The sequence below is a fragment of the Gymnodraco acuticeps genome, unplaced genomic scaffold (genome assembly GCF_902827175.1).
Source record: "Gymnodraco acuticeps unplaced genomic scaffold, fGymAcu1.1, whole genome shotgun sequence".
NCBI lineage: Eukaryota > Metazoa > Chordata > Actinopteri > Perciformes > Bathydraconidae > Gymnodraco > Gymnodraco acuticeps.
Genome location: NW_022990966.1, coordinates 483953 through 508165, shown reverse-complemented (window position 1 = coordinate 508165; position 24213 = coordinate 483953). Strand labels below are relative to the sequence as shown.

The 24213-nt window shown below is 41.5% G+C and overlaps 1 protein-coding gene across 2 annotated transcripts in view; it reads right to left on the bottom strand.

The window, feature by feature from the left end:
• efna2a (ephrin-A2a) overlaps positions 1 to 23593 on the bottom strand; it is a 75685-nt gene extending 52092 nt beyond the window's left edge. Inside the window, exon 1 of one of the 2 annotated variants that reach the window (XM_034235355.1) lies at positions 22165 to 23593. In XM_034235355.1, the coding sequence (XP_034091246.1) occupies positions 22165 to 22307 (143 nt within the window). In that variant the 5' untranslated portion in view covers positions 22308 to 23593. The remainder of the gene's footprint in view (positions 1 to 22164) is intronic. The other variant, XM_034235356.1, reaches the window with a different exon arrangement.
• Between the last annotated feature and the right edge of the window lie 620 nt (positions 23594 to 24213).

Genomic DNA, 24213 nt, shown 5'->3' with positions numbered 1-24213 from the left:
AGAGTTCTTTCCTCTGCAGATGGCGGATGCAGGGAGAGGAAAATGCACACATGCACACACAGACGCACACATACACACGCAACTGATTCAGGGTGTTTTTTTTACTTCCCAAAAGCACTAAGCGCGGTTCAGATGTGTCCGTTTGGTGGAAAAAACGGCAAAGCTAAAGTGCTTCAGGGATGAGAGGGAGAAACCTGTGTTTTTGCCGAAGATGCCAACCAAGACGGCTGCGGTGAAAATGCAGAAAGGACTTCCTGCCTGTCACTGCTGTCAGGAGAAATTCCTCACGTCTCCGAAGAGCAGGCTTCATGGGAATACAAATATAGGCTATTCACATATTTACAGATTGTGAGCTGTCCAATTCTTGCTTGCAGATACTGGTGGTTTTACTTATTGTATTGGGGTTTTAGATTCCTGTTTTCCAATTATGTTTGTGTGTTTGATTTGATCTGTTGTGTTTGCTTCATTAGTTTGCTCTGAGAGGAGAGGGCCTTTAATCAGCTTGTTGTGTTTTTGTTTTTATCTCTGCCGCCCAAATTGGTTATTTTCTCTCTTCACATCTATGTTTAATCCTCAGAGCCTTGAAATCCACTTTCTACATATGGTACAATACAGACGACAGACAAAAGCACCATATTATGTTTTGTTTACTGCACATTAAGCGCATTAGCACATCCTGTTGACTCATTCTGTTTAAGGGACCTTCATTTGTTATCTGATTATTGCTTTGTCAGATGTTTTCCTCCATTTAGTGTTTGGTTTGGTTTCAGCTTCTGGTATCTAATTCAGTCATGTGTTTACCTGTTGTTTTTCTGATTTAAGGTCAAATGTATTCTGCTTTTCTGTCCTTCTTGTTTTTAACTGTTGTTATCATTGCCATGATAGAGAAAAGACAACACTTTAAATGGGTTTCATGGGAATTAAGTAAACAAAATCAGTAAGAAAACAGCAGGGAAGCCGACCAAAACCTGAAGCTAAGAGGTGCTAACATTGCAACCCAGTCTCACGGCATTTCGTGTTATAGTCACGAAATTGATTTAATCTATTGATTCGTGTTCACCAACACGATTTTCCCCTTTTTTTCGTGTCACACAGAACGATTTTCAAAGCAATGTATTTCTATTGGTAGTTTCGTGCCTGCGCCACGTCTTTTTGTCCGGTCGGGTCTTGGAAGACCGGAAGCTGTGTGGTTCATAAAAACATTTTCTTACTCAATATCTTACCCGAAGCCTAACCCTTTTATTTTAAATTGTATAATGTCGGAGTTTTTTGCCGTCCACGAGGAAAAGAAATCGCTCAGAGCCTCAGAATACTGAAATCTGTATTTTTCTAAATCTTTTCCTTCTAATTTGTTATTATTTACATTGCTTTTAAAATCGTTCTGTGTGACACGAAAAGAATGGGGAAATGGTGTTGGTGAACACGAATCAATAGATTCATTTCGTGACTATAACACGAAATACCGTGAGACTGTATTGAACATTGTAGCTTTGGTGTTTTTATCTTATTTTCAATGCAAGTGTTTACTCCAAAGACTGCTGCAATATATATCAAAATGACTGACTGTGCTCTCTGTCACACTTATGATGAAAGTCAAGAGAGAATCAGAAAAAAAACTGAAAAACTCTCAACGACAGTTAAAGCAGTCACTAAAGAAAGTGAAAAAGGAAATCTTAATAAAAAGCATTAGAAACCTCCGGCACACCTGGCTTTTGTCAATACAAAAGCAGCCTAACGACAAACAATAACTTTTGACATTGGTCTCCTGAAGGCAGCATTGACATCACCCATAAGCGTAGCCTAAGGGTGCCAGCCGGCATGCAAGCCTCACAGGGAAGGATTTGATCTGCAATGGTCGCCCAGAGCTATTTGAATTGGATAATCCCAGAACTTTCCTGGTAAGCGTACGAGTTCATATTCTCCTCATGCAGGATGCAACATTTCAGACTTCTCCGTGGACAAATCATTTGGATGCAGACGGTGGCCTTTTGGTGACACGGCAGAGAGATGGGCAAGACACAACAAGGCCATCAACAAACAGGAGGCTGAGTTTGAGGAAAGGAAGATGCTCTGCTGAGAGAAACCACCTTCCTCATTACTGACTGAGATGTTTGCTAAGTAGCTCCCCAGATGCTTCAGTGAGTGTGTTTAGAGGGCTTCTGAATAAAAGACCAGTAGCTGACACTCATGGCCTATTTGTTTCCTTTTCAAAAGGGATGAGGGCAAGTATTTGGATTCACCCCAAAGACTCCTAGTTTACTAACAACGTTCTGGTGTCCTGAAAGTGTTTTTCCTTTTACTAATGTTGTAATCTGTTAAGCATCAGTACTGACTAGTCGCTTATGAGTATATTGTTATAAATATCTCAAATCCGGGATGAATTTAAACATGGGATTTCAAGACGATAAGTGATTTCTACCTCATCACTCAAGGAACACGTTGCTGCCATGTGTAAAATGGTCATATCCAGTATGTGATTGGGGCCTTTCACACGCTCACAATAGGCCAGGACTGAGTGGCCTGTCAGGCAAGTATCACACAGCGACCATGCAGAAAAAACACAGCTCAAAATGTGAATATTTTTCTGAGCTATTTATAATTATAATCAGCATTATTGTGGAAAACCTTGAATAAGTTTCTCAAGAGGGAAAAAAACACATTTGTTAAGAATAATGTTGCTATGGAGAAAGAGAGCAATAGCATAACCAATCAAAATCAGATATGCTTAAACCAATATGAACTGATGGACATTAGATGCTGAAATACAATAGTAAAAAGGGGGGGGGGGGGGGGTCTGTAGTGTGGTATATAGGCTTTTGTGCATGTAAATGTTTTTCACAGGCTAAAATCCCAAAGTTCTCCCACACACTAGATTGGAGTCCTTTGTGTACTTCCAGTGACAACACCACGTACGTGATAGGCTGAGGGGCGAGATACCTCTAAGCGATTGTGTAATCACAACAGAGCCGGCCAGCTAACCAATCAGAGCAGACTGGGCTCTGGTTTCAGACAGAGGGTGAAAAGAGGTGCTGCAGCACAGGTAGTATGAGACAAATAAAGAGCTTTTTGAACATGAAAGCATGGAGACATGTCCCAGTAGAGGAACAAAATACTAATATGAACCTGCAAATGAGCATAAAAAGGCCCCTTAAGTGAACAGGGAAATCCCCCAATATATATACCCCTTGTTTGTCTTTCCCCAATATATTTGTATACGCAAACCTTGAGCGACAAAAGCCCTATTTATAGGAAAAAAGCCAGGTTGAAATAAACCAGATAATGTGTGTCTTTAAATTGGTTGGAAATGTATTGCCTCTCATATCTTGTGCTGAAATAAACATAATTTAAGGACATCCAAACTTCTATAACAAGGCAATCATTTTAGCAACGCATTGGCCTCACAGTTACATTGCTTGGCCGTGTTCTTCTTGTTTCTCGAACACCTAATAAGGTGGTGCTGATTTAAGCTCCAGGCTCTGAAATGTCCCACCAGAGACCTCACAGGGTGACATCACAGGTACTACACAAATGTTTTCCTACAGTCTCGCTCTGCTAGCACAGAAAACCTCAGATGCATTCACCGTCTCTCTCTGGCTGCACACCGTTTTATTCTCACATCATCTAACAGCTATACAACACAACATTATTCACACCTCCACCCACAGCTGACTAAACTGACCAACAATTGCACAGCTACTGTTAGTATGCTCTGTTAGCAGTAACAAATCTGCTAAATGTATTTCCTGAAAAACTGGAGGTGTTTGTGGGATTTGAACCCAGCACCTCTCATATCCCTTAAAAACTATTGTTTCCAGCAAAAGAAAAAAGAGTCAGGAGTTGAATTATTCCGATGCCGAGTTGTTGATGTCTTAATGTGAGGTCAGGAAGTCTACTGTAACATCAGAGTGTCTTCTAAATCCTCTTCAAAAACATAATAATTACTTATACAACAGCTCGAGGCTGAGTTATCATTAATGTCATGTTCATGAGCACACTCTGCTTTTCTGTTTCTCTGCACACATATTACACCCTTGATAAAGCACACTCTTACATGCACATGATCACAAACTCAAAAGCAGATGCGCACTATGACGCTTGTTCACAGGCAGGCTCTGCACAGCTGGAGATACAGTCCCGTGCATGCATTACTGTAGGCACACGTGTGTACACACACACACACACACACACACACACACACACACACACACACACACACACACACACACACACACACACACACACACACACACACACACACACACCAACACACACACACACAATGTATACATCACTTCATGGGACATTATATTGACTTATGCATTTCCTGGAGACTTATCCTAACCTTAACCAGAACCGACACATGCCTAACCCTAACCCTTACCCTTACCCTAATCCTAACCCTAACCAAGTCTTCACCCTAAAATGAATGATTCCCCTCATGGGGACCTCCAATTTGTCCCCATAAGGGAGGCGAGTCCTCAGAACACAGATTTAGGTCCCCACAAGTATAGTAATGCTAGGCCACACACACACACACACACACACACACACACACACACACACACACACACACACACACACACACACACACACACACACACACACACACACACACACACACACACACACACACACACACACACACACACACACACACACACACACACACACACACACTTCCTGGCCCGTGTCTAATCTACTCCCCACAGACTTCCCACCTTGCAGATCAATAATTCATCAATCTAATCTTCAATGATGTTCCTAATCAAACTTTCATGTGACAGGATGACTTTGTTAGAGTGATATTAATAGAAGAAAATTAAAGTATTTGTTGCAAGCCGCACTGAGAACGCAATGCAACATGCATGAGGAGGCACGGTGAAGAAGGTGAAGGACAGGCAGATATCACCGGTTGAGTCAAAGTGTTTTTGTTGAGCAGTTAGCGAGACCAGAGCAGACAACGGAGAAAGATAGAGCTACTCTGAGACTCCTCTCCACTAATGGCTCTAATGAGCTCCCTGGAGTCCTGGCTCTTTAAGACACAGAAATGCAGTGGAGATCCACAATGGGGGCAAACGGAGAGAATGAAGACATGAAGTGAACTAGATGTAGCAAGCGATTAATGGCGAATAACTTAATAGAGGTGCAAAGAGTGGCGGGGGAATGATAATAGACAAAATAGTGAACATGCATGAGCTCACACAGGCCCAGACACACACGCATGCAAAGGGTCACGCATCTCCATCATTCACACATTTGTGAGCCGCGAGGACGCCGCAGTCATCACCAGAGCCACAGTTCTTGTTTTGTTTAGGGTTGACCCATTTAAGATAAACAAAACATCAATAACGCTTTCCTCAGCACGCACGCACACACGAGCGTGCGAAAACCACGTTCCCGCTCATCCCGACTGCGAGAGGAAGTCAGCGAGGGCGTTTGAAGTGTGTTTGATCAAACAGAGAGTATGCAGCACCACTAGCGGATGCCACAGCCTATACTCCTCACAGCGCCCAGACAGCCATACACGCCTCCTGTCCATTTTCACTCTTTCTCTCCATCTCTCACGCTCTACTCTCCACCCTCATTTTTTCCCCTCTTTTTCTGCTCATCTGTGTCCATCCCATCCATCTTCCCCCCGATTTGAATTCTGGATTGGTTTGAAACACTTTTGAGCTCATTGCCTTAACAAATCAAACAGTAATTGCTACAGACACTAATCTCATTAAGATACATGGCTGACATACTTCTTTAAAAAAAACTATATTTCATTTCAAGCCCTTTCTTTTCATAACACATCCTTATCTAAAAGAAACAAGGAAGCTCCTCACAGCCATGTTCCTTCTTAGGCAAATATAATTCACCACTGTGCCTAAACTATAAATATACCCGTTACTATCTCTTCCTTCCTTCCCTCCTGTCTTTGGCTTCACCCCGGGCTTTGGGTGATTGGTGTCACAGCGAGCTTCATGGCACCCACTTGAGTCAGCCACAGTGCGAAATCAAATAAGTCTACACAGTAAGTCTGTTTGTTCACAGACTGATACTTCCAATAGAGAAACACCTTCTTCTTGTGCAACAGCTATGAAGGACGTCAACACAAAGCCCGGTGGATAACAGAGCCCTCCTGCAGCCCCTTCAGTAATCAGGGATGAGAAGAGGTGGGAGAGGAGGGAGCAAAAAGGGGGGAAGCAGTTGCTTCAGAACTACACAAAAGGCGAGGAATATTTGCCAGTCTTTGATTAGGCTCTTCAAACCGGTGTAAGGATCTTTTCTGCTACTGGAGAAAACACACTTACACACTCCTGAGCCACACCTAAACACCCTGACAATGGGCAAATACATTAAAAAAGGCAGTTGGAAGGCAGGCACACACACACACACACACACAGATATGATAGAAAAAAATGGTGGGCCACAAAAGAAGAAATGGTACATATCCCTCCTCATTTGTGACATAACAACTCCCTGCAACTGAGAGAGAGCGTTAGAGGTCTCAAAGAATGGAGCAATCTCATCAGCTCATTTTGTACTTCTATTCAAAGGAAATGCCAAAAAAGAGAGACTAATAATGTACTTCTCAAATCTCTGCCCTGCTTCCTTTTCAATAGACAGGCAACAGAGGAGCGAGAAGAAGAATCTTAATCGAGTGTTCCGATTCGGAGAGAGGGGAGGGGGATTTAAGGGGGTTTCTTAAAATTGGACTACAGGAGGCGAGAGAACAGCACGGAGTAGGTGACTCATCATGGTCCTTTCATCACTTTGAGTATCCTCAAACCCATTACTAATCACACCGTCTTTGAAATCTTAACAACACCAGGACAATCACTGAAAACATCACGGCTATTGGAATCATTGTCGTTATGTCTATTATTGTCAACACTATGGCCATCATCATCATCATCATCACTTGCAGGATTTTGTGACCTTTTTTTACTCTCCATCACCTGATTATATCTTCATCATACTCATCATCAACACTAGCATTGTCATCATCACTTTCCCCACTACCCCCTCATTGTCATACATTCTTCATCCCAGTGCAATCATTATGAAAATGGTTGTTATGATTGTTGTTACTATGGATACAATATAACCACTGACGTCATACTCACCAGTTTATCATCCTACTTTATAATGTGCCACTTTATCAGCTGCCTCATCATCAGTATCTGCATCAATCTGATCAATGATAATCACATTCACCATGTTTCTAAATGTCACCTTTATCCTCATTATGTACACCTCCAAGTGTGATGATGAACATATATTTTACAGCATCATGAAAAGAGTCCATTTTTTACATCATAATCATCATATCATTATAATAGCTTATCCAGTCAAATCATCATGATGAAAAAGTGCTTGCCTATTAGCAATATGGCCAATACCTTCATCCTTTTCACCATCCTCCTAGTCATCAGTGTATCCATATTAACAGCAATGGCATCTGTTGGAGCTATATATATCTCTTTATATTATTTAATAGTTTAACATTTATTTTTTTGCTGTTTATAATTATCATTTATTTATATGTATTCTTAGTTAGCGTCATAAGTTAAAGTAGTTTCTATGCTTTTATTTTGAAGGCATGTTTTGGGCACTGGGTGATTAGAGCACCTGGTGTAATTGTATATATTGGAGACAGGTGGGAGGTGGGAGGCAGAGCACTAGTAGGCAAACGGTTTTTTTATCAGGGTGTTTCAAGCTACACAAAGGAAAGCCATAGGAACGGCTTAAGGAAAACTGTTCATTGTACTATATTATTGGAATAAAATGCACAAATGGAGGTTCTTGTCTGGACTTGGATGATCATTGCCCTGCGTAAAATCCGCTAACTAGTGCCTCGGCGGCTGTTTTAGTTCTATAGGATTTTGGCCGCTACAGCATCAGTAAAACTATCAAGATTATAATCATCAAACCACCTTCATATTTATCCCTTTGTTCCTCATGCTTTTCATCATTCTTATACCAGTGTAATCCTTGTGATCATTAATATAATCTCCCATTGTGTTATTTTATATTTGTTCCCTGTACAGCACTTTGGTTAACTGAGGTTGTTTTAAATGTGCTATATAAATGAACAAAGATTGAGATTTAGCAGTGGCCTTTTTAAGATGCAACACCAGAGGATTACACATTTGGGCAAACAGTTACGCACAGGTGATAATTGGACTGTCACTGAGCACATACCTGTTCTCCTCAATTTGCTGTTGAGAGCAATTTCCCCGCGGTGTCCTGCCTCTATCATGTTTGGTAACTCTATCCTGTCCCAAAGACGCTTCTTGTTCTTACATCTACTACGAATGAAGTTAGAGCTCGAAGGAAGAAAAGACAGAAACGAAAACGCGTTTTCTCTGCCAATCTAGCAGTTTAATCCTGAATACTCTCCGTGTTAAATTACATTGTTTGGTTTCTAACCTATATCTAATCGAATATCCCGCAGCTTGTGGGTACTGTCTAATCTATGGGGTTCCTAAAGGCCCCTTTAGTAAAGGGGCTTTAACATGTGTGCTTGAGAAGAGAATCCACAACTGTCACGGTAACCGGAGTAACGCTTTCCGGTAACAACGATAGCCTACAAACTTCCGTCAATAACGAGAAAATAGAGGTTTCTCAATACTCTAAGTTCCCCTCCTCGACTCCTCGGTCCTCCGGTAGTGACCCGGAAATGGATTTTCAGCGCGCCATGTCTCTAATGCACATCGAGGACCGAGGACCGAGCATCGAGCATCGAGGAGGCTCTCTGGAGGAGCTCTAACCGGCACTGATGGGTCCTCCACGGATGCATATCCAGTCTCTGATTTTGTAACGTTATTATGAGAGTGCTCTCATACTTGTTTGATTCTGAAATTGTATATATTTATAAATATATGTGTGTGTATATGTCCGCATCTGTAGCCTGTTATTGTCTCATTATACCGCACTCTGAATGAATTAAAAGTAAATATATAAGTCGTCATGAACACATCTGTCCATCAGACAGAGGGCTGCTGTGCCTCCTGTCATCATTAATGGACGTCTCTTTAAAATGACCGCTCAGAGGAGAGGAGTTCTCATTTCTCTAACCGCCTGCTGCTTGCCCTTCTCTCTCCTCGGTTCCCCTCCTCGGCTCCTCCGCTCGAATCTCCTGTGAGTGGGACTAAGTCTTGAGGATAGGAGTCGAGGAGGGGAAATTAGAGTATTGAGAAACCTCTAGTGACAACGCTACCTTCCAAACAGCCAATCCAATTGCAGCCGGGCAGCCAATCAGCAACAGTTGGAATCAGTGTGTGTGGCGAGGGTTTCATGAAATAACCGTAATTATATTAAGCTAAATTGTAGATATAATGGTAAAACAACCGAGGTCATGCAATTATCTATATATCATATATAATATATCATATTGCAATAACTTGCCTATAGACTCTTATTGCATTATATTTCACTTTTTTAAACTATTTTTCTTTTTGTATTACTATTTACTTGCACTATATTTGTCTGTTTATCTGTGTTTTGTGTTGCACTGTTGGAGAAGCTTGTGACACAAGATTTTCATCAGCATAACTTCACTGTAGCTATGTTCGTACTGTATGACTAAATAAAGAACCTTATTCTGAATTATGTTCATCATCAGTAGCAGCAATAATAACCTTTAGGATGTTATTTTTATATTCTCCTCATTACCATGACCACCACCCTATTATCATCAGTATCTATATCATACTTGGGCAACCATTTCATCATCATGCCATGGTCAATTCTTAAATGTTCTGACGATATTGTGCTTACAAATAATATAAAACAACTCTGGTATACAAAAAGACGAGTCCCATTTGCAATTATGGAATAAACAGCACTAAAACAACCACATATCAAAGATGACGTTAAGTTGTTTAGCAAATATCTGACTGTATGCTGATTGGTGATGAATGTATGCATGCAAGTTAACACAAAATAAAAATGGTGTTGAGTTATTATTGCCATATATTTGTCTTCATTGGAGAGACACATTTTCTGTCCTAGTTTAACGACACACTTCAATTCATCCTCCTGATCACTACCCATCCTTAATATAATCAACATCACATGAAAACAAAGCTATAATTCCCATCATCAGTCACCAGCATCATTTTCCTCATCATTTTAATCACTAGTTATATTCCCCGCTGTTTTCATTATACGTATCATCTTCATATACATCATTAGCATCAGGGTTATGATCAACAATGATTTTATTAGTGTAAACAAAGTGTTAAATATATATATATCTCTAATTTAAAGATATGTCTATCAGCGCGGTTGAGAGAAACACAAGCTGGTTTGAAATCTATCGAAGTCGACATAAATCAAACAGCATTGTTTATAAATCTGTTGGGGAAAGTAAACATGCAGCTAAAATACTCAGGTGTAGAGAAGCTATGAAAGTAGTTGCTCAAACATCCACACCTCAGCATGGTGCTTAAATAAATAAATGGCCTAAATTAACCTTTGCAAAAGGCCTTTTGTCCCCGAGGCTGTCAGCATCCTCGACAACACCAGATGAACTATTACTGCTGCATTGTATTGAATCGGCACCTGTCCTGAATCTGTAATGTAATAGGTGCAGAGTTTTAATTTATGAGTCTGAGCTGAGATTGAAAACCCATTTCCAGACTGGATTCGTGACAGATTTTACCGCCATTGTATCATTCACACCTCTGCTGTCATCATAATCCATAATGTCGATCATCACCAGTCCCATGAGCTTAATCACATCAGAATGATCAATATCATCACCGCCATCTTCACATCTTCTCTGTCTGCAGGAGCATCAGATTAAAGGGCAGCTTTTAATATCAAGTGTTTTTTAGAATTAGCTCCACTACATTTATACTTTGTACATTAAAAAACACATGATATGCTGATATGGTATAATGAGGAAATGTTTTACTAATCTATACAGTATTTCAAGTATTTCAATTTGGTCCACATTGACGAACTACAATACTAAAATTATCTTACGTAAAAAGATTATAATAACCATAATATAATTCTGAGGAAACATCCATTCTACATGATGAGTACTTCTACTTTTGATACTTGAAGTAAAATTAGATGATAATATTTCTGTACCTTTTATTATTCTAAAATGGGCCTTTTTGCAGAATCAGTATTTTTTTGATGCAAATACTTTTGTACTTTTACATAAAGAACACTTTAAAATTGGGATTTACACGTAGTGCAGTATTTTAAGACCATAATGTTTCTACTTTTACTTAAAGTGGACCTATCATACTGTATTTGAACAATATATTGTAGGGCCACACGTATATAAAGTATATAAATATAGGTTTTTTTCAAAATACCAAACAGATCCTGCATTTTAGCCATGCCTCATTTCGCTCTATTTGCTCTTTCGAGCCCTGTTTTTGCAGGGGGCTGATTCTGTGATGTAGCTTTAATGCAAATGAGCTGCAGCTGACCACGTCCCCCTGCAGGAGAGGGGAGCATGCTCTGATCAGCTGCTGGGCTCTCAGAAGAGGGGGAGAAAATGAGATCTCCGTCCTCCGTGTTTTATTCGTATATGATTATATAGAGTCGTTATTCATTTGTTTTAAAGCTCAATAAATAACAAAGAAGACCTTTGACCGGCACTTTTCTAATTTTGTCCGGAAGATTTAAACTTTAACGGACATGTTGACCGTCGAAAAAAAAATCTAACTGAAACTCTGCCGCACGGTCCCCTCGTTCCTTGGAAGAGGCGGAGAGGTGGGTGTTTGTCATCTGCTGGTGGACTAACCGGAGAAAATTACAGCGAGGGAGGGATTGCATTGAATTACAGCAGCAGGAGCAAACGCTTGCCTTGGGGAGGGAGAAAAAGAGCCACAGTGGAGAATAAACAGAAGGGCAACCATGGCAACCATGCGCGGGAAATCTTCTTCGCTACTTTTGTGGCAGACGACAGCGCCACTTACAGGCCTGGCAAATGTTGATAAAACCAAGGTAATGCTATTTTCAAAAGCTAAAAAGACACCAGAGCCTGTTTTGGATATTGTTACTATGCAAGGACAAGTACTTGAAGTGGTTACCAGTTATAAATACCTAGGTATCTGGCTTGATGATTGTCTTACTTTTAAACTTCATGTCAATAACCTGCTTAAAAAGCTGAGGGTTAGACTAGGTTTCTTTTTCAGAAACAAGTCCTGTTTCTCTTTTGAAGCCAGGAAAAGGCTCTGTGACCTTTTTACCTGTGCTGGACTATGGTGATTTGATCTATATGAATGCACCTGCCCATTGCCTGGAAAAGTTAGATGCCGCCTATCACAGTGCTCTGAGATTTGTTACTAACTGTAAAGCACTTACTCATCACTGTACCCTGTATGCCAAGGCAGGTCTGCCTTCACTAACTGTACGGAGGCTCAGTCATTGGTACATGTTCATTTACAAAGCCATGTTGGGTAAACTACCTTTTTATATCTGCTCTCTGATCTCTCGACGAATTGAAAGTACATATTGCCTGAGATCTCATGATGTTGTTTTATTAAATGTGCCAAGTGCTAGGACTGTCTTAGGGAAGAAAGCTTTTAGTTGTGCAGCTCCACTAACTTGGAACAGTCTGCAAACATGTTTAAAACTGAGCACTTTGGTTCCCCTGCATCATTTTAAAACTCAGCTGGGTGACATGCTGTTTGATACTCATGGTACCTGTCTCTGTAAATAGAGTTTGTAAACTGTACCCTGTACATTATGTTGTTTGTCATCCTTATTGTTGTTCTGTTGTTGTTATGTTACATGTGTAACTAATGTCCTGCAGGTCACCCTTGAAAAAGAGATCTTTTAATCTCAAGGGGCTTCACCTGGTTAAATAAAGGCTACAAACAAACGTCCTATTAGCATAGTGTAAAATGAGCGGTCTGTTTACGGTGCCCCCTTTCTGGATGAAATCAACGTAGCGAGGCGTCCATAGCTGGCAAGAATTAGACAGTTCTCCCTCTGCCTTGTCTGATGGATTACACTGCAATGATTCACTCACTCCTTCTTTTGTTTGACTTTACACTCCTACTGTTTGAAAATCTATTGGGGATTTTCTTTTGGATGAAGATGAAAAACTGGTTTTCATTATTGCTCCAACACGCATGCCAGGACTCTGGTGATGCTATTGTGCTTTCTGACAAGGACAAAATAACCCCGTTGTTGGTAAAAAAAATGTACGGTCCAAATATTTTTAGGGTCAATCCGGTTGCCAAATTGTTTCGTAAAAACAAAAACATCCAGCGTGAAAGTTGCGGGGGTCAGCTGTTCATTTAGTTTAGTCTCACCTGCGATGATGCCAAGTGGAGAACAGGGAGGGGAAGCATCATTCGCCTCACCCCTCTATCTTCTCCTACTGTATTTTAAATGCCAACTTTCTCATTCTAAGAGCTGCGTGCGCCAGAGGGCATCTTTAACATTGGGCGGGGCTCTATGCTAAAGGCCAGTGTTTTCCCTGTAATTCCAGCCCCTCGACATTCACCTGCTGGGACCATCCAACCATGCGCTTATAGGAGCTTTCTCGCCAACTCCGCTGTCTGCCTTCATACTTCCAGAAGTTATTTTCCTTTGCTATTTTTCACCGTCACTTGTTTTCCACCTAACTTGTCTCCCCTTTTCATCTCCCTTCCTTAGCTTGGATTTCATTTCCTCCACCATGAACTCTTTCTTCTTTGTAAAAGAAAAAGAAGGAAATAAAATGGCCTTGTCTTTGTTACACTCAACTTTATATGCATGATAATTGATGCTGTCCTTAATCCTTCACACAGATCTCTCCATTCCCCTTGGATTGTCTTTTTACTCTCTCAGGACCTGTCTGAGGCGAAGCCACACAGTGGTGTGTGTTATTATCACCCTCCAGCTGGTCTATAGGACTGAGCGCCGGGGTCCCATCTGAGCATCAGGCAGACAGAACAGAAAGAGTCCTATTCTCTCGCTCAGCTAACACAATCAGGACAACCAGCCGGGACCTAAGAAAAAGTATTAGAGGGGAGCAGAAACAAGGATGGAGCAGGAATGACAATGTCTATTGTGCGCTATGTATTGAGTGCAGTCTGGCATCTTTCATATTCTGGGCTAGTATCTCCCTATTTTGTCCTCTCTTTTTCATGCTTTCATCCATGTCTGTTAGCCTCGCTGTCTCTTTTTTAAAATCCCTATAGCTCACAATCTCCTTGCTTGAACAGTTTCTCTTTGCTCTTCATTAAAACAACAACTCCTGGGATCTCCCCAGGTTGTTTCTGAGCACTTACATCATCATCACCATCACTGCCATAGTCATTACCGTAGACAAACCTCATTAGCGGGGGTAGCAACAGAGGCAGCGTTACATCTTTACCTCCTCCTCTGCAGGAACAATCAGGGGGGGGGGAAGTCAGGTAAATATTTCACATTACATATTCAGTGCCATGCTGCTGACAAACCAAACACATCATGACACTCCTATATTAAATGTTGATGATATTGTGCAGCTTGTGCAGACACTCGAGGCAGCATTGAAATCTGAAAACAGGTACATTTTGATTGAAAAATGCACGGTAGAGGTCTGGTTTCAATCGCTTTCTGGGGACGTTCTTTTTCGTAATCTTCTTTGAAAATGAAATCCTTTTTAAGACAAGGATTATGATTCAAGCCACTACCTTAACAGACAGAATTAAATCATTGATCCTGAAGTAGAAGGAAGATATTCCTGCCACAGAGAAATACAATGACAGCACTGGAGAAATGTCTCAATCTGACATTGGATTTCACTGCTAATTGTTACATCCAATGACAGTACGACACATGATATGCGCATTAGTATAATGGCCCGGGTTGCCTTTTAGCTTGAGGAAGATCAAGTGTCATACATGCAATAAAAAACAAATATTCATACCTAAAAGTTACAGAAAACCAGTCGAAAAGAAAACAGATTTCTCAAGCAGAACCATGAAGAATGAGAAACCTGAATGTGACAAAGTTTGTGCGTTTACGACATTTCCTTGTAGAGACTTCCTGCGTCCCGTGGGCATCAGCTGATTGGCAGTAACCAGGAGAACAACTTACGCAGCAGTGGTGTGAAGATGCTCAAATCAGGCACAACAAAAAAAGGAGATAAAAGCAAACTACTATTCTCATTATGTTATTTTAGTGTTGCTGACAATAAAAGGCAAGGTTTGAATCTCAGGAAGTGTCGAGGATAACACAACAACGTTTAGGTCCGCAACAAATGCATTTTTGTCATAATTAAATATTCTGTTGATTATATTTCTCTTAAGCCATGAATCTTTAAGTTTAAAAAAATGCACACACAAGATCACTCTTACAAGTCGACATGTTCAAACAGGTCTTTTTCACAGCAAATATGTATGCCTTGTTGTCAGAGCAGTTTGTCAAAGCACAGGTGTAATTAATCAGCTTAACGAGGCTGTGCAGCAGCATGCTGTGAACTTGAACACCTGCATGGAGGCTGCCAATCAGCTGTGTGTGGAAAGCCAATGTATTCGCAGAAAAAAGTCTATAAATTGCTTTTTTTTACTCAAAACTAAAAGATATCCAATTTATTATTATTACAAGCAGTGAAACGCAGCAAATTATTGCATTTCAGGACACAAAACAAATGAATGTTTGGTATTTTTCTTGATGAATTACTTGCATAATTAGGAATGTATCTGCATTTTTGATTACTTTTCTGTCTAATGGCTAATTCAGTCCAATTTTTTTTCCGATTGCGGCTCTTTTTCCATCATTCACAGCATTTCAAAAAGTGGAAATGTGGGGGATTTTCAACACGACAATTATGTTTTATCAAAATACTTTATGGTAGATATGCAGAATTTGAAGAATTTGTCAATACCATAATGTTTATCAATCATGTTTCCTTTTGAATTAAATCCAGCATTTCGAGTTATCTTTATTCAAGATCAAGAATCACATGCGTAGTTTGTTAAACATCTACTTTTTGACTTTCATGGCTCTAACGAAAATAATTGGCAGTGCATTTAAATCAGCAGAAAAACTGTTACGCTCTAATGCCCCTGAATATTTAGCTAACCTCAACCGTCAATCAACCTGCTGATGATTAAGATCAGAAACGCTGGATCCTGTTATGTAACCGTCTCTCCTGCTGAGCCAGGCGAAATCATTTACCCTGACTTTAATTACTCAAACGATCATCTTTAGCTTGACGAGAGAGGCACCGCTGTTAACTCATGAGACGGGCTCCTCTCAACATGAATCAAAGCAGTACTGACATTTAAAACAAACACTTACACTGTCCAATCATGTAGGTCATAACGAGAACATGTGACCCTATGTACAGCAGCTTTAAGTGTGCACGTACAGAGAGTGGTTGCCCGAGGCAGTGTATACAGTTCATGGTCGTGCAGAAGAAAAACATGCTAAGCACATCCCGATGGCAAAAAGGGAGGGGGGGGTTAGGGAAGGAGGGGGGGAGAAGTCGTGATACAAGAGATAAGAGAGAGTGGAAGATGAGTGCTTGATAGGGAGACACAAAGACAAAGGAAGAAAGGCTGGAGAGAAAGAGAGGTGGAGTGGGTGGTGGTGGTGGAAGATGGATTTAACCCAGGGGCAGGTTTGAGTCTGACAAACTGTCAGTAACTGAGCGGGGGTGACTACGAGTCTCCATTTAAATTGGATGCAAATCTGTATGTGTGTGAGTGTGTGTGTGTGTCTGTGTCTATGTGTCTGTGTGTGTGAGTGTGTCTGTGTGTGTGTGAGTGAGTGAGTATGTGTGTCTGTGTCTATGTGTCTGTGTGTGTGTGAGTGAGTGAGTGTGTGTGTCTGTGTCTATGTGTCTGTGTGTGTGAGTGTGTCTGTGTGTGTGTGAGTGAGTGTTTGTGTGTGTGTGTTTGGGCTGAGGAAGAGCTAGTGACTATACTACTCGTATGAATATGCGCCACCGGGGACGCAACAGAAAGAAAGAGAGTGTGTGTATGTATGTGTGTGTGTGTGTATTCATGTGCAAGGATAGCATGTTTGTGTGGTTGTACGTGTGCATGAAAATAAAACTTCCTGTGTGACGGTATATGTACAAGTGTATGGGTGATACGTGCATAAGGCACTTCTTCCTCAAGGAAGTGTGGGCGCATGTGTGTGTGTGTGTGTGTGTGTGTGTGTGTGTGTGTGTGTGTGTGTGTGTGTGTGTGTGTCTCCAAGGAGATAGATTCTGTCCCATAGAATGAGAGCGTCGTCAACCATCAGCACTTCTCCCTGACACGGAGTTCCTCAAAGACACAGAGATGAAGAGAGAGGAGGAACAAAGAAGAAAAGGAAAAGAGAGTCTTTTGAAGGATAAACCATGGGATTAGATAAGGTGCTCCTTCTGGACTATTGAGCCTGTGTGTGTGTGTGTGTGTGTGTGTGTGTGTGTGTGTGTGTGTGTGTGTGTGTGTGTGTGTGTGTGTGTGTGTGTGTGTGTGTGTGTGTGTGTGTGTGTGTGTGTGTGTGTGTGTGTGTGTGTGTGTGTGTGTGTGCATGTGTGTGTGTGAGAGAGGGTTTGTGTGTGGAGGAGAGCCCATTGCTCTGAGCACATTAGCTGCTTGGGGTGAACAAAGCCCCTCACCTGCGAGCTATATAATACGGGCCTGGAAGCCAGAAGGGGGCTCAGTGTGTGTGTTCACGTGCACGCCTGTGTGCCAGCCAAAATAAAGGGCTTTCACTCAATAGAAAGCCACTCTGAGTGTGTGTGCATGTGAGCATGTGCATGTGTCCCATATCTAGCTGCCACTAACTGTTTGCGTGAGGGTGTGCACATGACAGGGAATAAATATAAAAATGTAGGCTTCCTAAACGGGTATTCAATGAACAGCCATTCTGGTTGCATGTGATTGTGAATTTGTGACCGACATCGAGCTACCACTGGAGAGAGTGTGTGTGTGTGTGTGTGTGTGTGTGTGTGTGTGTGTGTGTGTGTGTGTGTGTGTGTGTGTGTGTGTGTGTGTGTGTGTGTGTGTGTGTGTGTGTGTGTGTGTGTGTGTGTGTGTGTGTGTGTGTGTGTGTGTGTGTGTGTGTGTGTGTGTGTGTGTGTGTGCCTACATGTGTGTATTCTTCCTCGATTCCTTCCTGCATGAGACATTAATCCCATTATGTGGGCCTGGGAGATTTCCAGATCCTGTTCTAGTGTTACAGTATTGTTGTGATAATGTATGTATTGGTACTTTGTTAGTGTGCGGCACCACGTATCTCATCACGACACGCCGATGGACAACACTGAGTGTGTGTGTGCGCGCTTCCCCTGCCGTGACCAAAAGTGTCCGGAGCTGTGTGAATTGGATTATCTCATACATTTTCTATTATCCAGCTAGACCTTGAAAGAGATAGGCCTGCTGAGAGCCAGAGCCCCTTGATATGAGCGGTTTGGCCAATTTGTAGCATGCCTCCTCTCTCATGTAGGAACATATCTTAAACTCATTTGATTTATCCTGACTTATCTGGGTTAGTCTCATTGAGATCAAGGCATTCAAACAAAAACGGCAACACAATTAATTAGCAGGTACAACAACGATTAAAACGTCAGCGTGGATGGTGATTAATGCCAGAAAAGCAGGAGAAAGAGAGTAGAGCAAAGGAAGGAAGTAGACACATATTAATGGAAGTAACTGAAAAATATCAACAGTATTGGGAAAAGTCGCAATTCTTACAGGGTCAGTTCCATGAAATTACAAAAAACATGTCCCAGCTCACAATAACTTTGTGATTTCTTATGCCATGTGAGATATCCCAGAATACATTTAATTCCCCCCAATTTCATTTGCAATTCGATCATGTGCTCTATATTATCAAATAAAAAAAACAAATGGAAGAAAAACAAAAAACACAATAGTAAACCCCTGTCATTTCAATTCAGGGATCCACAAAAAATATCAAATGCTTAGTGCTTAACTGTCTGGTGTTCAAGTCAATCTTAAAAAGAGTGTTAAATGGGAATTAATTGACAACCAAACACATGGATATGGACCGACGGTAGCACTCACTTTGAGTTTCCAGCTAAAGGAGGAATGTAAGTGTAATATCCACTCTCCTGATTTTGATCCTCACCACTCCTGAGGGAAATATCCGGCTCTTTAGCGGCTTTACACTGAAGTTTTGTGCTGGGCAGGTAGCGTGCAGTCATTTCTTTGAGTTTTTCTTTTCTGCTGAAAACAGCTGCCGGCTGCGCCTGAAAGCGATGCTAATGAGAGCATTGAGAGTGAACCAAAACAGTAAAGTTATGGGCCGGAAAACCAAACAAATGAGCAGTAAAACTCTACTCTGTGAAGCTGAGGGGAACTGTGGAGCCAGGTTTTAAGGGGCTATTAGAATAAGGAACCCTTTTCACAATAGAAAAGTTTTGATCTGTCGTAAATTAAAAATATTGATTGGCTGCTTCAAAGTTTATGCCTAGCATTTAGAAAAGGGCTTACAACTTGATATTCATCCATTTAACCCAGGGAAATAATTCTCTGAGGTGATTCATGTTTCAGCTGGATTAAGAAAAAGTCTGAAAGAAAGTAGAACCGCACTAAACCTGATGCCAACAGCGTTATTTCAGAAGGTTAACATATCTCTTCAACAGTTTTCCACATTCCGTTTATTCTGGCGGTACAAAACAGCGAGTTATTATTAATTCTACAGATGTCAAGTCAGTACTTGTTGTGACCTTGCAGAGAACGACCTTCTCAAGCTGTTTTGGTTGGAGCAAACTTCTGATGAACACAAGAAGAGACAACACATCCTGATAGCTCAATACCAGCGGTGCGCTTGATGTTGTGTGATCAATTAAGACACACATCTGTTCATTTTGCCAGCTGTGTGTGTCATTCCGCTGCCTCAGACAATGGCAGCAGTTTGGATGCAATTCATTATTCGTGCATAGCCTCTGAGCTTCTCATCAGTCCTCAGTGCCTCGAGCTTCTCATCAGTCCTCAGTGCCACACATCAAATGTGTTGCGGAAGGACGCTACATAAAAAGTGCACTGAGACAGGAGTCGCTGTAGCCTACTTCATGCTAATATCGCTGGATACCATACAGGCTGTTGCCTTGAAGAACAAGATAAAGAAAGACATCCTTCCAGCAGCCTTTACTGATCCTCCACTCTTCAATCACAACACTTCCTGGTTTTTCTTGGACATGTGATTGAATAATCCAATCAGGAGTTAGGTAAATGTTAGGAGAACTAACTCAGGTAAATTCAGAGGGTTGGGATTGTCTTAAATTGCTAGTAAATGATCTAACCTGTTTATTTGGAATTTTAAAAAGTAGATGATTTTACATTAAATAACTAGTGAAGCTTATTTAATACAATTTGTGTTTAACTGGTTGTTTCCAAACTTTTTTAGTTTTCCTTTAGTTTGACAGGCATGTTTTACTTACATTTTCAAATCAAGATTTTATCTTGTAATTTAGTCATTTTGTTGTATTGGTATGGAATGTTACTTCCTCTACCAATGCATTCTTTGAACATCATTACTTTTATTTAATTGGTTGTTTATGCCAGTATGATTATGTGGTGGTGTTTCTGGCTCTATATTCTCTTACTATTTTTGTTAGTGTTGCAGCATCTACAAAAAACATTCGATATAACACATAAAACTGTCATTGCATTAAATCAGAATTGTCCTATACATTTGACATGAGCTGCTGGGAAGAGCCAGTGGGCTACTCTCTTCCCCAAAACACTTTCCATGATCTTCAAAGTTAAGAGAATTATGTTTGGATTGAGAGGAATGAATGTTGTCAGTCCTCACAAGTGCAGCAGGACTGAGTTGTGTGTGTGTGTGTGTGTGTGTGTGTGTGTGTGTGTGTGTGTGTGTGTGTGTGTGTGTGTGTGTGTGTGTGTGTGTGTGTGTGTGTGTGTGTGTGTGTGTGTGTGTGTGTGTGTGTGTGCAGAAAAAGGTGCAGCATGAGCAATGACAGTGCCAGAGTCTAACAGGGGGAACCGACCTCGCTAGTGCTCCAGAGCCTAAATTCATTGCTTTGGTGGCAATGCATTTTTGATGTGCCCCCTTTCTGCTTCAACTTCTCCATACGACCCTGCCGGAATAACAGCGCCCCCAGCAACCGTCCATATAGCTTAAATTTACCCTGTGACGTGTAGGTGTGTGTGCGACGTGGTGAGAGAGAGAAGGAGCGCAGGGAGACTAAGAGAAAGACAGAAAGAGAGGGAGAGAGAGCTAGAAAGGGAGAAAATGTTCCCCCTTGCCTGTTAAATATTTGAGAAGCCTTCTGTGGAGAAGTGATGCCGTCAGAGGCAGGCCCGTTACCTCAGTGTGTGTGTGTGTGTGTGTGTGTGTGTGTGTGTGTGTGTGTGTGTGTGTTTTGATGCAGAGACAGACAGGGCCGTTAGTTTGAACTAATTCAGCAGTGAGCGAGCGGGGGGGGAAGACATTTTCACTGTTTATTTATCTACCTGGTAGAGAGAGGGAGGTACAAGAAAACAAGAGAGAGGAGAAGAGAAAGTAAGAGGAAGAAAAAACAAAAAGGCTGAAAGGGGGAGAGAGAGAGTGAGAGACCAGGTTGTCACAAACCATTAGACAGACGAACTCAGTGTGCTTTGCCCCATGTCAATGAGGTTGGCTTGGCCAAAGACTGCCGTGTGTGTGTTAATGCACTTGCATGTGCAACCTTGTGAAAATGTGTGTGTTTAGATCTTCCGTTGTGTTTATTTGTTTTATGGATGTGGTTTCTGCACAAGTGCATGCAATCGACAGAAAATAATACGCGTTTTTGTTTAGGCCTATGTACAAGTGTGTGTGGGTGTGTGTGTGTGTGTGTGTGTGTGTGTGTGTGTGTGTATGTATGTGTGTGTGTGTGTGTGTGTGTGTGTGTGTGTGTGAGAAATCTCCAGACATTGATGAGAAGAGGTGGCAGACTGCCCTCATTGTGTTAGACAAAATGAGCTCCCTGTGCCTTAGAACAACATATCTAGTGTTTATGCGCACACATACACACTTCCACTTGCTTATAGTGTGTGTTTGTGTATGTGTGCCTTTCTTGCTCATTTGTAGAAGACATCAATATTGCAAAATCCAGCCATAACACTACTGAAACAAGAAGAAAGAGAATAGAATGGGGAAAAGAGTGTGTTCAGACAGCATGTGGCAAAAAAATTGAAGTAGTGTAGACTGCATGCTTCTAATTATTATTTAATAGATAGACAATGCTTCACACACACAGACACACACTGTAAAACTCACTTGGGGTTGGAGCTGTTCCAGTAGACAGCGTGTCTGTCAAATATGATCTTCTCCTCTGCCCACACGGACACCCAGGACAGGAGGGTCAGCAGCACCACCACCATCACACACCTCTGCCCGAGCTGGCACACCATCATAGACATCCAGGGGGGGGGGGGGGGTTGGGGGGGATCTCTCTGTCTCACTCTCTCTGGGATCAGACTTTCACTGCACTGCTGCAAAAATCCTCTTTAGATCATTAATGTCCGTCTGCGCGTCTTTGGACAAATCGTTTCGGCGGATCATGGGTCGTTAACTGGCTTGATGCGAGTTCCGATAACCCCGGAGCTGTTTCAAGTCATGCTTTATGGTTGAATTTCACTTTCAAACTCGGTCTGCCTCGGACGGATCGGCGGGATTCACATGTTATTTATACGCGCGAGGTCGGCGGGATGCTGCGAGTGCGTCTCCTCTGCAAGGTCCGAAACTTTTCTCCCATTACGCGCAGCCGGGGAGATAGATGAGCCACCTGGATTAGATCCCTCTTCTTTCACCGAAAAAAAAAACAATTAATTAAACTCCAGAATTCATCCGAGGTTTGTTCTTCTTGCAGCGGTATTGTTTCTCATCAGCAGACACAAGTCGACAAAATCAGCCGTCATATTTATTTGGGGATTGAGGCTGTCACGCGCTTTGTTCCGCTCCTCGCATCCGCAAATCTCTCCACAACCTTAAAACTGCGTCCATTTGACCTTTTTTCTTATTGCAGTTCAAATAAATACATCCCAGATAGACACGCGCGCTCCTTTCCGTGATTTTCAGTCCAAACTTATCACACAAAAACAACTGCGAGACGGAAGCATCCTCCTCAGACACATAAACACACACACACACACACACCACCACCACCACCACAAGCTCTTACAGCATCTCAACTTGGTGATCCCTCCGCTGTTTCTGGCTCTAATCCAATGTCCAGTGTCGGTGCGCCTCCACTTTATGTGCGTCACGCTGAGCGCCGCAGCCAGCAGGGAGCCGGTGATGATCACAGCTTTAATCCGAACAAGCTCCCATGCAACCTGCACCTATGGCGGCAACAACACTCACCGGCACCCTGATTCGGTGTAAGTAACCCCCACCTCTCCCTCTCTCCATCTCGCGCTCGCTTTTCTCTGCGCAGGCGGGGTCTATAGCCACGCTGCCTCTGGGGGCTCGAGGCTGGCTGACTCACTGCGTCCCGCTGAAACACAGCCGGGATGTATAGAGGAAAGCAACTCAAACTAACACATTTGTTTCACATTTCATACGGTTATCTGACCCTAAGAACATTATATAGCCTAATACATATAGTCTTCCCCAGAGAAACTGGAAATTATAGTTGGACTGTTTCAGAGTAATTAGCCATTTATTTTCTTCACATTTTTTACTGTTTCAGGTTTTTTTTTGTATGTATATTTCTTATAAACATTTATCTTTCTTCTATTATATAATATTTTTCATATCGTTTTATTTTTGCATTTTTCACAACTTAGTTCCTCAAACTGTGTTACTGTATGCAGCATTATACACCAAACCAAATTCCGTATGTATAGCCCACTTGGTAATCAGTGGTGTAACTACAATTACTCTTTAGGCCTACTTAAGTAAGAAATTGAGGTACTTCTGTATTTTCACATTATACTTTACATATTTTGTTACTTTGCAGATAGGTTATTAATAAAAAAATAATTCTAAAATAATATTATAGTGATGCATTGTTCATATAAAGCCCACCTTTACCAAGTGCATCATTAGAGTCATGTACACATAAATGCACCAATAACGTATTTAATATCTGGAGAATGGCCATTTTGCATAAAGATTACTCTTGGTAGCCTATTTAAAGTGAGTTTGTTTTACTTGTACTCTGGTATAAATTAAAGCTGTGCATTCAAGATTGTGTATTTTACACTATTGCTACTTTTACTCAAGTAAATTATCTCAGTACTTCATCCACTGCTGTTGGCCATAAACCTGATTCTGATGTTTACCCGGCTCATTAATCACCACTACACCCATCTGTGTGACTTG